Source organism: Eublepharis macularius, chromosome 1 (genome assembly GCF_028583425.1).
Source record: "Eublepharis macularius isolate TG4126 chromosome 1, MPM_Emac_v1.0, whole genome shotgun sequence".
In the NCBI taxonomy this organism is placed as follows: Eukaryota; Metazoa; Chordata; class Lepidosauria; order Squamata; family Eublepharidae; genus Eublepharis; species Eublepharis macularius.
The window spans coordinates 120,103,550-120,118,331 of record NC_072790.1 but is presented as its reverse complement, the minus strand read 5'-3'; the positions used below and the strand labels follow the sequence as shown (position 1 = coordinate 120,118,331).

Here is a 14,782-nt window from a genome sequence, read left to right as displayed (position 1 = left end):
GGATTAGGCTCTGGGCTCATACACAAATGACCAGTACTCTCCTGGACCAAGTTTCAAAGATACAGGTGGTCAACTTAGATACAAATGAAATTGGGTAACATTTTAATTTGGAGGACCCTGGATAAATCAAGGTTTTCAGACCAAGACTAGGAATATAACCAGTTTCATTTAAATCCAGGATTGTGAAATGTAACGCCTAGGTATATATCCATACATTGTGTGAGTGGGGAGACAGTTATTCACTGGGAAAGTGAAAGACGGGAAGAACGTGCAAACCAGGATACAGTATGTTCATCACATTACAGCCCTTTGAATTGTTTTACTTAGCAATGGCTAGTTGCTGCCCTTCTGAAGCAGATAAAGTTGTACAGCAATACTGGTCACTGTAAAATTTTAAAAACAAGAACAAAATCTAGATGGGTAGCCGTGTTAGTCTGTCTGTAGCAGTGGAAAAGAACAAGAGTCCAATAGCACCTATAAAATTAACAAAATTAGTGGTAGGGTATGAACTTTCGTGAGCCACAGCTCACAAAAGAACAAAATCTGTATAATAGTTTTTATTAGGACCAACCAAATTGACACATCATTTGCATTCGCTTGGTTGGACTTAATGAAAGGTATTACATGGATTTTTCCCTTGTTTTACCTTCTGAAGACCTCTTTGATTAACATCTTGCATGAGTCCACCTCTCCTCCCAGCACACAGTAATCTTATTGAAGCATTGGAGATATTAACATGAGAAGATATTTATCAATATATTATTTTTTCACAAATATTACAATATTCACAAATATTACAAAAATAGTCAGAACAAAAGCCCAATATAAGGAGAGGTACAATTAAAACAAAGAAGCTAGCAGGGAGAGGAGGTATGACAGTTGCCAACCTCCAGTGGGGCTGGAGATCTTCTGGGATTACAACTGATCTCCAGATGACATAGATCAGTTCCCCTGAAGAAAATGACAGCTTTGGAAGGTAGACTCTATGGTATCACATCCCTGCCTCTCCCGTCCTCAAATCCTACCTTTCCTAGGCTCCAGGAATTTCACAACAGAGTTGGCAACCCTAGGAGATACTTAAATCTCTTTCCTGCCTATCTCCCCACCCCATCCAATTTCAAACACATCTATCTTTATAAGCATTCATTTGGAACTCTTGCAGGGAGGGAGAGCACATTGTAGAGATCTGTAGTAGAGAAGCAGTAGGACAGAGAATGGATTAAGTACACATGCATGCACACATACATGCCACAAGCTTCTCCATACCACAAGCTTCTCTTTCCTATTTTGTAACATGCAACACATTAAGTTTAGAACTTTATAAGGTTTAGGACATTCCACCGACCTTGAGCTATGTATTGCATGATTATCTTGCAAGAGATCTAAATCAAAGTACACTCAAAATACAGAGTGGATGAGAGAAAGTCTGATTATAATACTGATTATAATTTTCATTCACACCCATCCTAAATGCTGCCTTGGCCAGCTTCCCATCCCTAAACTATTTATCTTAAATATCTAAATGATTTATGTATATAAGAATACCTTATCTAATTTCTCAAAGGCTGTTCTCTTCTCAGGGAACATAGCATTAGTAGAATTAAAATACTGAAACAGTATCATAATATAATTTTAAAAAATTCTTTAGACCAAAAATACATTTTTGATTACCATATCAGTATTTGACAGAGTTAGATAGAAATGAGTGATGATCACTCACATGTCACTGTTTTGCAAAGTTAAATAATCAATTTAACAAATGGCTTCCCTATTTATTTATTTATTTATTTATTTATTTATTTATTTATTTATTTATTTATTTATTTATCATTTATGTCATTTATAGTCCGCTTTTCTCACTCACTCAAAACGGATTACATAGTGTGAGATTGGTACAATCAGTATCAAGGATATTTCCATACAGTGTTAAGGACATTTCCATAAACAGTGTCATAAGATTTTACAAAGCATTAGCAAGGATCCAATACAGAGTTGAAGAAATGCTGAAACAAAACATAATCAATTCTAGGACTGCCATTAGATAACATAAAGCGCAAGGAGTATATGGGAGTACATATTTAAAGCAACAGATAATATGCAAGGCAACATAGTGGTGAATTCTATGGTCCCTAACTCATTAGTGAAGCATCTGAGACCCTCCTCCCTACAGTACTTCCTTCCTATCGGAGTAAAAAGCCTTTTTAAATAATTTGGTTTTGCATCGTTTCTGGAGAGCTAGGAGAATGGGGACTCTCCTGACCTCCTCAGGCAGGCTGTTCCACAGGGTAGGGGCCACCACAGAGAAAGCCCATGTGCGGGCTGCTGTTGATTTCGCCCATGTGCAGGCTGGCACCTACAAGAGACCCTGTTCAGATGAGCGAAGATGCCATGGAGGGGCATAGGGAGGGAGGTGGTCCCGTAGGTATGTTGGACCAAGCCAGTGAAGAGCTTTGTATGTAATAACCAATATCTTGAATTGACATGGTAACTGATAGGTAGCCAATGGAGTGACTGTGGGATGGGAGTGATGTTCATGCTCTTGCTCGCTCCTACTAACAGCTGAGCTGCAGAATTTTGCACCAATTGGAGCCTCCTAGTTAACTTAGACGGGAGACCAATGTATAGTGCATTTATGAAACAGAAGTGAACATTTTGATACTACAGATGTCACCCATTATATGTCTAGCTCATCTCAACATATAAGGAAGATGTGCCTTTGAACTTACAATGCATGAATCATACTACACATGCTAGCCAGGATTCAGTTCAGAATAGGTGTGTTTAAGCCCATTGAGATAAATGACCTTCAGGCTGCTAACTATGTGTTGGATCATGACCACTATATTTTTGACCCACATAAGATTTGATTTTGAGGGCCAGTCCAAATGCTAATCAAAATGAGGCAGCTGGTGGCAGGTTTAGGAAGCCCAAAATTGTTAGTTATTAAGATGTTATGGAAGGACTGATGGGCAAACAGGACTTTTCCCCCTCAGGCACCATAAAGATATGCATCTGTTTGCAATCAAGGCAAATTTCTTAAGGTTGCCTATAGGCTGCTGGTATCATTGACATAGTGTAGTTTGAAAGTAGAGCAAATTCCTGTCCTTGTATTTCTTATATTTAGTGAAGAACATATTCATCACGAACTTACCTGTTCCGTTAAAAACTTCCAGTGCCAGTTTACTTGAGCTGCTGCACATAGTTCCTTAGGGCTCAGAAACGAAAATATGTACAAAGATATGAAACGTGGCAGCAAGGTAGTGAAGTCCACTTTGACCACTGGGGTATTTTCTATAAACCATTTTCCAGCAAACCTATAAAACAGATAGGAGACCAAAGTTGTCCCAAGTGGATAGAGACACCATTGTGGAGTTCTATTTATTAGTTGGTTGCTTGTCTCCCTTCAGAAATGGGTGATGGACTTCCAAAGGATTGTTGTGAGGAGGCCCACAAGGGTACCTATGAGTGTGACAATGTAGGTCACACTAGTCAGCTAGAAACTTTGATGATCTCTATATATTATTCTTTGGGAAGCTCAGAGTTACTTCTCTCCATTCTGACAGCTATATAAATTCAGAGCTGGTTCACTACCTACAAATTATTGACATAAGTCCAATTCTGGAAAATATATTGGAAAAGATATTAGAAGCATGAATGAAGATCAAGGCAGATAATAGTTTGGACCCCACAGATCCTTTCTGTGGATAGAAGTAATTCATGTCATGAGATGGGATTTTCCTTATCTTCCCCTTCTGTTACAGTCCAAGATGCTACTCCTGGGGGACCAGGAACCCCCAGGAAGAGAAGGGGGGATTTCTACAATGCAGATAATATTGATGGCTCAACTTTCTGATCAGCCCCATGTTGCTATGACTGAGGGTGCTTATTGGTTTGGGATTTTCAATGTGATTTTTATTTTTTGTGAAACACCTAGTGTGCTTGTTCTGGGCAAAACTGCAGCTATATAAATAAAATATATAAAAGCAAATAATACAGTTACTTGAAATTAGCTTCTATTGAAATAAATAAGATACATTTACCTCCAAGAAAACATGTAGATATAAGGAACTCTTCAAAGTGGATCTATTAATTCTCCCTCCTGAAAGACCCTATGGTCAGCATGCATGCTTAACTCTCCCTTTAGAGAAGCATATTCTCTGGCTGACCTTGCAGACTAGAACAGATGTTGTGTATGGATATGTGTTTACCCCTTTTCAGACAGAATTACAACCTTCAGCCAAGTTCAGGAGCCCATCCTTTCCTTTTTCCCACAACACAGAGTAATAAATGATAGCCACTTGGGCATTTGTGGAACTTCCTCCTTCACAACATCAGATGACTTGTGAAAAATATTCTTTTCAAAAAACAAAAAGTCTCAGATAAGCATATAACCAGATAAACATGGTATCTGATTTCATTTCTTAAGAGAAATAGGCTGCTTGAGGAATGGGGGAATCCTGTCAGACACACTGACAGAAGAGGAGTGAATATAGAGTGAAGCAGAATTCACCTTGAGCAAAATCCCACACCAGCTCTGTACATACCTTAAAGTATGGAGGGGGTGGGTGGGTTTCTCCACATGGCTTTGCTCAATAGGTTTTAAGTAAACACTCATTTTACAAGAGTAAAGTAAGGTATCACTTGACTCTGCATGGGCCGGTGTTTTGTCTGCTATAAGCAGCAGCTGATGACAGTACTGAACCCTGCAGAAGCAAGCACTGGCTTGGATGAAAGATCCAAGCTGGAAGGGAGTCCTTGTGTAACCTATTTTACCTTTTCACAAAAACCATACGTGTGAGGAAAGACTTTGTGACTAACTCACTTACTTCAACTGTGATGTGCTGCATTTCAATAATATCCGGTGGAGAAACTGCTTACGCTGCTTGTCAGTCCACATGTCAAACCAATGGCTTATAAGCCTGATTCTTTCCTGAAAGAGCTAAATCAAACCACACATTGGTCTCAAAGGACAGCTCAGCAATATATAGGAGTAGAGGCTATACACCACAGAGACTCCCATAGCTCCTCCTGTGAACAGTCTGTCTGCTTTGAGAGCTCACTGGGCACACTTCTTTATGTGTTTCAGAATTTCAGAGCTTATTATCATTCAAAAGCTGTTTTAAGAGAAAATGGTCGTTAGATTTTTACATTGGATCCTATGCAGCTTTTCTGCCAGTTTTTGGAATTTTCTCTGGTACAATGAACTGTCTGTTAGCACAAAAGGTTCTTTCTCAAACCTATGCTGGAGGAAATTATTATCATTGGCAGAAAGTGTCTGCAGGATCCAGCCCTCATTTTTTGACTAATCAGCTCTTTTCCTACAGGATTAAACTGAAGAAAGGGAAGTGGAAAAAAACAAACAAACCAAATACCCCCAAAGAAAGTTTCTACAGAGTTTATAAAAGCCTGTTTTAAGCTAACACCTGTAGTAGGAGTGAGTGAGCTGTAGCTCACAAAAGCTCATACCCTACCACAAATTTTGTTAGAATTACAGGTGCTACTGGACTCTTGCTCTTTTCACCTGTAGCAGGAAATACAGATCTTAAACTAGGTTTGCCAGCATCCAGGTGGGGCCTGAAGATCTCCCAGAATTACAACAGATCTCCAGACTACAGGGATCAGTTCCCCTGGAGAAAATGGCATTATCAGAGGACAAACTATGAAAAACCATAGATTCTAAGCAAAACCCCTGCTCGAATTCTCCCCTCTACATGCACTGCGCCCAAATCTCCAGGAATATCCCAGGCTGGAATTGGCAACTCTTATCTTAAACCCACAATCCTGTTTAAGTCGTAACTCAGGTATGTGTTGGAGTAAAGGTGACACTGGGGGAGGGCACTATATTTTTCTTTGCATTGGAACCAGATTTTGTGTGTGTTTTGTGTTATCTCCTTACTGAATGGGGTGCCTCTCATTGTCTAAGCAGGGAGTTCCTCGGACTCCTTCTCTTCCTGTGGACCTCTTCTGCGAGAGGAAATGCTGGCAAGTCCAGACATCCCTGAACAGATCATGCTTGCATTGTCTTCATCCAATATTATGCAAGATAGCTGGTCATTTTAGGTAAAAGCATTCTTTAGATCAGGCTTTTATCTACCTCCACCACAATAGATATGACATCACTTCAACAGAAGTTAGTTTTATCTTTTTTGTAATATATCTGCCTTGCATGTTTATGTGCTGTGCCTTCCATCCACTCTTCCTCTAGTGTGCAACTTTGCTATAGAAACTATTATTATCCCAATAGCATGGCCAAGGTTCTAAACACAACTGGAGAAAAACTTCCTATTACTTTAATAGAAGTTTAATTTGTGAAAATGGATGGCTGAAGCTTTTCATGGCATGGAGGTAAATACCATCCCATTAATTATTTTATTTTATTTATAGTCCACCTTTCTCACTGAAACTCAAGGGAGATTACATAGTATAAATCAAACATGATCAACAGGATAGGATATCCAATAAACAGTGCAAAGAATTTGGACTGTAAAAATCTGAAACAGAGCTGAAACAAACCTAACAGAGCATCAGCATTTAAACATGACATGTTATACAATGCAGAAATTATGTAGTAGAAATACTTACAGCAACAGACAGAACACTATAGTATACTCACAGCCCCTAACCTTTTACCAAAGCATTTTTCATTACGTCTCTATTAAAGTGACAGGACATTTTTTCCAGGCGGTTGGCAACCCTAACTATAGCAACTTAGTCATCAACTAAGAGCGAATGAAACATTCTCACACTGCTTTATGGATGCTGCCTTTTAATGGCAGTTTTGTATCCAGTTTTTGCTGTATTTCAGCAGGCAGGTTCCAATGTAAAATTGCTTAATTGAAATTTAATCAGCAAATCTGATTCTTTTCTATTTGGAATTAATCAAGATTATGCATTTCTCTCCCACTGCAAGAGCTAATTTGAAAGTATTATCACACTGCAATTGCTGTTGTAGAAGGGTTACACTATACTGCATACCCATTCCATTTCAATGTCATTTGGACCCATTCTTTAAAAACATATTTGCTCTGTACCATGTGTATACATTTGCCAAGTGGGGGATAAATCTTTATGTATCAGACAAAGTGAGCTCGATCGTAAACTTACGCTGTAACACATCTGTTAGCCTGTTGTAGCACAAACAACAAAGAGACTTTTTAGAAATTAATATAACTCCCCCCTCTCCTCCCCACCAAGAAAAAAAATATTGCACATAAAAACTCTTGGAAGTTTGCTCAGTTTTTCAGTTTTTCTTTCTGTTGTTTTCTTTCTTTCAAAGGAGGACAATTCCTTCTACCGCTTTAAATCTGAGTTTCTTGACCTCTGCTAATTGACTATGTGATACTTCTACCTTCTGTAGGCAAACTGTTTTACTAAAATAAACAATGTTTCCTCTGGCATTTCTCTTTCACACCTCTACACAGACCCATCTCTTGTTTATTTCCTTCCCTTGCGGAAGTGCTGCTTTTAGGGCAGGAAAGAGTTGTGTTACTGTCACTATCGTCTTAACACCAGACAGCAACCCACCTATTTTTTTTAATGGCTGTAGGAGAAATATCACTCTGGGAATTAAGCATAATTTTCTTTGAAAGGTAACCTACATTTCAACAATATCTTGACCCCAGATTTTTTTAAAAAACAAAGTCTACCTTACGTGGCCAGTGGCCACACAGTAGCCCTGGGGAGGGACCAGGAAGCAATTGCTAGGTGTTTTAATGAGACCAAGCAACTTTTTTACCAGATTTAACTGAAGGAACGGATGACTTACATAGAGTTTGTGATGTGGCTGATTATGGCCTGGTAATCACACTGTACAATGGAAGTATAACACATTATGGATTAGAGTCAATTATTCCACTTCTATTTAATATCTAATTAATATCTTTTTTTTTTTTGAAAATTTTTTTTATTGGGTTAGAATCCGTTATTTTTACATTTACATTCAATTTTTCCCAAATTTTTCATTTCTAACCCCCTCCCTTTCCCCCCCTTTTGTTGACTTCCAACAGCTTTCCCACCCTTTGTCCCTTTTCCCTTACTTCTATTAATTTCCTCTATCTAAAACAGATATACATTCTCCATTAGATTAAGCAGTACATCCTTAACTACTTTTCTTGTTATATACCCAAACTGTAAGTCTTTGTTTCCATCTTGGATAAACAATTTATCCCATTTTCCATTTTTAAATATTTCTATATATCATAAACCTATATATCATAAACCATAAAAATCTTACATTTAAATCAAACAATTTGACTTATTCTCTATATATTACTCATTCTATCTTTTTATGGTAATTCTATATAGCTCATCACGTAGTCAATCAATTTGACTCTTCTATATATTCAGTTTGGTGCATTATATAGATCTTATCAAAGAAAGAAAATACTGTTGGTTACTCAATCCTTATATTTAAACCTTATCATTAATTATTTTCTATCAATGTTCTATCTATTAACCTATATATATCAATCTGTTAATCTAACTGCTTATAAATTCACATTTATCTCTTCCTCCCCCGGTAAAGTCACCCCCCTCTACATTTTATTATACTTCAGTAGTTCTCAAACTGCCACAGTTTTCCTCCCACCTCCCATTTCTTCTCCAAGTATTGTTTCAGCTTCTCCCAGTCTGTGTTAAACTGCCCTGAGTCCAGATTTCTCAGTTTTCTTGTCATCTTGTCCATTTCGGCCATGTACAGCAATTTGTAGATCCAATCTTCAATAGTTGGCACTTCTCGTACTTTCCATTTTTGCGCATACAAAAGTCTAGCTGCTGCTGTCATATAAAATATTAACGTCCTATGATGGGCTGGAATTCCCTCCATTCCCAAGTTTAGTAGCAGGAGTTCTGGGTTCTTATTTATTTGAAACTGTAAAATTTCACTCATTTCTCTTATTATTTCCCCCCAGTACTGCCTAGCTACCTCACATGACCACCACATATGATAGAGGGAGCCCTCATGCTTCTTACATTTCCAGCATTTATTAGAAGTGTTCAAATTCCCTAGCGCAATCTTCTTTGGTGTCATGTACCAACGATAGATCATTTTGTAAATGTTCTCTTTAATATTAGTACATGTCGTTGTCTTCATTGTAGTTTTCCACAAGTATTCCCATGCCTCCATTGTTATTTCTTTATTAAAATTTATAGCCCATTTCACCATCTGTGTTTTAACTGTCTCGTCCTCGGTATACCATTTCAACAGTACTTGGTATACCTTGGATATTCTTTTCTTGTCTTCTTTAAAAAGGGTCTGCTCTAGTTCCGAGTTCTCTGTTCGTATACCCCCCTTTACAGAGTCCGAATTATATAAGTCTCTGATCTGTCTATACTGGAACCAGTCGTAATTAGGTGATAGTTCCTCTTGCGTCTTTATTCTAAGTTTAGATGCTTCAGTTTTAGTTATTTCTTTGTACGTTAAACATTGTTGTTCATTATCAACAGCTCTCGGATCTATCACCTCATATGGAACCACCCACAAGGGGGTTCCTTCTTGTAAGTAAATTCTGTACTTCTTCCAAATTATATATAGACTTCTCCGTACAAAATGGTGCAGGAACATCGAGTTGACCTTTACTTTGTCATGCCATAGGTATGCGTGCCATCCAAAAAAATTTTTATATCCCTCTAGGGCTAATAGTTTCTTGTTCTTTAGTGTCATCCACTCTTTCAACCAAACTAGGCAGATTGCATCATGGTAAAGTCTCAGATTGGGCAGTTGCATTCCGCCTCTTTCCTTTGCATCTTGTAAAACTTTTACTTTCACTCGAGGCTTCTTGCCTGCCCAAACAAAATCTGATATTTTCCTCTGCCATTTTTCAAATTGTTTAGAGTCTCTGATGATTGGTATTGTCTGTAGCAAAAACATTACTCTTGGTAACACATTCATCTTAACTGCTGCAATCCTGCCCAACCATGACAAATTCAGTCTATTCCATTTGATCAAGTCTCTCTCTATCTGAGTCCATAGTTTTTCATAGTTGTTTTTGAATAAGTCTATATTCTTTGCAGTCAGTTCAACTCCCAAATATTTCACTTTGCTTGTTACTTCACAATCCGTTATTTCCGTTAACAATTGTTGTTTCTGCTTAGTCATATTTTTACATAATATCTTTGACTTCTTTTTGTTGATATAAAAACCTGCCAAGTCTCCAAACTCCTTGATCTTATCTATCACTTTTGGCATGTTCTCCAATGGGTCCTCTACAATTAACATTATGTCATCCGCGAATGCTCTGACCTTGTATGAATAGTCCTTTATTTTTATTCCACGAATTTCATCATCTTGACGTATTTGTATCATCAGAATCTCCAATACTAAAATGAACAACAATGGAGATAACGGGCAACCTTGTCTTGTTCCTTTACTTATCGTCAATTTCTTGGTCAATTCATCATTCACTACAATTGCTGCAGTCTGGTCTCTGTAAATTTCCTTAATTGCTCTGATGAATCTTTCTCCCAATTGTAGCTTTTCCATAGTGGCAAACATAAAGTCCCAGTTTAAATTGTCAAACGCTTTTTCAGCGTCTACAAAGAAGAAACCAACCTCTTTGTCACAACGCTTATCATAATATTCAATAGCATTGATCACTGTCCTTAAATTGTCTCTTATTTGTCTGTCTGGCAAAAAGCCTGCTTGTTCCTCCTCTATGACTTCCGAGAGCCACCCCTTCAATCTCTCCGCCAATATCTTCGCAAAAATTTTATAGTCATTATTGAGTAGTGATATAGGTCTATAATTTTTCACGTTAGTCAGGTCTTGGCCCTCTTTTGGGATCAATGATATATTCGCTTCACTCCAAGTATCTGGAATCCTTTGATCCCTAAAAACTCCATTCATCACCTCTTTTAGGAATGGTGCCAGTTCATTGGCCATTGTCTTATAAAATTTAGCCGTAAGTCCATCTGGCCCTGGCGCCTTTCCTAGATTTGCGGATTGTATTGCCTTGCTTATTTCCTCGTCAGTTACTTCACTGTTCAACTTATTTCTCCAAGCTTCCGAGATTTCTGGAAGTTTGGTTTTCTCCAGATATGATGCTATTGATTCTTTGTTTACTTCTTTTTTATTATACAGCTTAGCGTAGAATTTATAAAAGGCTCTACTAATGGTAGTCTGCTCCAAATACGTTTTGTTATCTTCACAGATTTTATTTATTATTTTCTTTTCCCTTTTCTTCTTCAATTGCCATGCCAGGTATTTCCCAGGTTTGTTAGCACCCTCAAACACTTTTTGATTCAGTCTTTTAAGATTCCACTCCAATTCTTTATTGCTCATTGCTGTTAGCTGTTCTTGAAGTATTTTGATTTCCTGGTATACCTTCTTTTTCCCTGGTCTCTTTTTTAGCTGTATTTCTTTGGCTTTTATTTTCTCCTCAATCTCTTGTCTTTTCTCCTCTTTCTTCTTTCTTGCTCTACCATTTAAGTCCATTAGTATGCCCCTTACAACCGCCTTGTACGCATCCCAAACTTTGTTGGTTGGTACTTCTTTATTCACGTTGTATTGTATAAAAAACTTTGTCTCTCTTCTCAGTATTTCCATATTCTCTCTTTCCTGTAACAAGTCCTCGTTTATTCTCCATGCTTTCCTTTTTCTCCTTTTTCCAAATTTCCACATAATTGGGTTGTGATCTGAGCCTACCATCGGCATTATTTCTACCTCCTTAGTCCATAACGCTAAGTCTTTTGAGGCCCAGATCATATCAATTCTTGATAATGTAGAGTGCCTTGCAGAATAGAAAGTAAACTGTCTACTTTTAGGATATTCTCTCCTCCATACATCTTCGAGAGTCTCTTGTTGAATCAACTCAAAAAAAAGCTTTGGTAATAGTCCTCTTTTCTTTTGTGCCGTTGTAGTCTTTTTGTCTAGCTCCAAGTCTGTCACTCCATTGAAGTCTCCAGCAAGAATTATCTGGTCATATACAAGATCGTCTAAATGCTTCCTTAAATCCTCAAAGAAGCTTTCTTTTGCACCGTTAGGTGCATAAAGTCCGACTATCAACACTCTCTTTAAATTCCAAATGCATTCCACTGCTACAAATCTAGCTTCCACATCTCTCATAACAAATTTTGGCTGTAGCTCCTCTTTTATATACAACACCACTCCTCTTTTTTTCTTGTTAGAGGCCGCTACAAATTCTTTGCCCAGTTTTCCAGATTTTAAATATTTTACATCCTGTTTTCTAATATGGGTCTCTTGCAAACAAACAATATCACATTTTTGTTTTAGTAGCCAATGAAAAATATTTTTCCTCTTATTCGGTGAGTTTAGTCCATTTACATTCCAAGATAATACTTTACACTCCATACTCATAGTTTTGTTGGTAAGTCTTTTTCATTGTCCTTAATAAATCGCTCCATCTCTCGCTCAGATCTGATGCTTTTTTTGCCCCTCCAAACTCAAAGGACACTCCTTCCGGTAGCTCCCATCTGTACCTGATTTTCATGTCCTTCAAAATCTGAATTAGCACTTTGTATTTTTTCCGGTCCAATAACACTGATCTGGGCAGTTCCTTCATTATAATGATCGTCTTGCCATCAATCTCCAATGGATCTTGAAACTGTTTTGTCACAATCCTCTCTTTCATATTTCGTGTTGTAAACTGCACAATCACATCCCTTGGTAATTTCCTCTGGGTTGCAATTCTCGAATTCACACGGTATGCCACATCTAGGATAGCCACAACTTCCTCCTCCTCCTTCCCCAGGTATTCAGCCAACACCTCAGTCATCTGTTCTTGCGCTGACTTCCCTTCCACTTCTGGCAGGCCACGAAAACGTAGCTGCTTCTCCATGTGTTTAGTTTCTGCAACTGACATTCTCCCCTTCACCAATCTCATCTCTGTTTGTTGCATGTCTGCTAAATTCTCCATCGCGTCTTCTACTGTTTTGACTCTGCTGCGTTCCTTGTAGTTCACTTCGTATTGTTTCCATACCTTTTTTCACTTCTGACAGCTCCGATTTTACTGTCTGTGTAACCTCTTTAACCTCTTTTATCAGCTCCAATTTCGTGTCCTTAAGTTCTTTAATCATATCTAAAAGTTTTTTATCCAAATTTTTATCCACGTTTTCTATTGCCGATTGCCACTCTTTTTTTGACATCGTGGGGCTTGCTTTAGCTCGCTCCCACGAATCCGCTCTCTTCCTTAACTCCGTGGCGTAAAATTTAACGTTTTTCTGTTTTAAATGTCCCAATCTTCTTGTAAAAATTAAATTTTAAAGAGTCCAAAATGTCGGGCGTCTTTTCTCTATGGTTTCTCTATGATTTTGTAATCCAAGATGGCCTACTTCCTCTTCCGCTGAAGCCGCGACCCTTCCCCTTTCAAAAATGGCGATTCCCTACTTCCTGTCCTCCGGCAAGGGCCGCTTCTCTCCAGCCACTCTATTGTTAATACGCACTTCCTGTCTCCCGTCTTCCCCCAGCAGATCTCGCGATGGTTTCTTTTTCTCACAGCTCCAAAGCCACAGGTATTCAAAACAATAGTCCGATTTCTTTAATAACTTCTTTAAACTTAGTCTCTTTTCAAATACAATTCCTGCCGAGTCTTCCCCTCCTTTTCACTAGTCTGTTGCAGTTTAAAAATCTACTTTTTTTCTTCTCTGTTTTTATCAATCTGTCCCGTATCAGAAGATAATGATCTTTACCTTCTCTTCACTTTTCTCGGGTTGTAATCGCTGTTTCGATTTTAAGTTCTCCTCTCAGCTTCTTCCCCCAATCGAAGCTTGGGTATGTAGGTCTTATGCCAGCCGAATTGGCCCCAAAACTGCCGCAGAGATTATAGCCGACCCGTCGCAAGGTGGGACCTCAAGGATCGGGAGGGGACCCGTTGTGTAGAGCCCCCCCTCGTCCGAGATCTAGCTCACCCTAGGGTCTTGAGCGTTCTTTGCCTGCTCCCCGCCTGAGAGCAGTCGGCCGCGGGCTATTTTCACCCCACCGGCCGGTTAAAACGGCAGTCCGGTCAGCTCCGCAAATGGAGCTGCGTTAGACCTCCATGGATCCCAAACCGGAAGTCAATATCTAATTAATATCTTAATGAAGGGGGTGTATGCATCCCCTTGCCCAGTTAGCCCCAAGTTTTGGACTGGGATGCCATCAACATGCTGATGACATCCAGTTGTATCTGTTGATGGATGGATGGCCGGATGCCACCTTGGATGTTTTGGCCAGGGCTTTGGACACTGTGACTGTGTGGATGAAGCAGAGTTGGCTGAAGTTCAAGATGGAGGTCCTGTATCTGGGTCAGGGGTTGTTGAGCTCGGGAATCTAGCTCCCAGCTTTAGACGGAGCACTTTTGACACCTGCGTCAACAGTGAGGAGCCTGGGGGTGATTCTGGATGTCAATGGAGGCCCAGTTCTCGTCGGTTGGCAGAACTGCATTTTTCTATCTTCGGCAGGTCAGGCAACTTGCTCCCTATCTCTCCATTCAAGACCTAGCTACAGTGATCCACTCAACAGTCACCTCATTCTTGTCATGTCCCCTCTTGGTTGTCTTCTGTGACAGACTTGGCTTCAGAGGCTGAGATTTCGAGAAGTGAAAGTATGACTGACATGTTTCCTTCCCCCCCCCAATAGGGCTAGCCTGATAAGGCAGTTGGGGATGGAATGTTGGGGAAGCTGTCAGTTGGAGTTGGGGAGTAAAGAAGAGAGGGAAAGGAGAGTTGGAGCCTGGCTTTGACCAGAGAGGGTCAGCCAGAGAATCCTCTGTGTGAGGAAGAAATGTTTGTGAAGCACTGTTAGTCCTCGGACTAAAGTGGGAAAAACCAGCACTAACTCCTGCTTAGA

The 14,782-nt window shown here is 39.2% G+C and overlaps 1 protein-coding gene across 2 annotated transcripts in view; it reads right to left on the bottom strand.

The window, feature by feature from the left end:
• ECT2L (epithelial cell transforming 2 like) overlaps window positions 1–14,782 on the bottom strand; it is a 67,923-nt gene that overhangs the window by 48,096 nt on the left and 5,045 nt on the right. For both annotated transcript variants that reach the window (XR_008597962.1, XM_054992985.1), the window contains exons 3-4: window positions 4,827–4,939; window positions 3,152–3,314 (exon numbers count right to left, since the gene is read on the bottom strand). Coding sequence is in view for 1 of the 2 variants with exons in the window: in XM_054992985.1 (XP_054848960.1) it covers window positions 3,152–3,314; window positions 4,827–4,939 (276 nt within the window). In the remaining variant the exon portion in view is untranslated. The remainder of the gene's footprint in view (window positions 1–3,151; window positions 3,315–4,826; window positions 4,940–14,782) is intronic.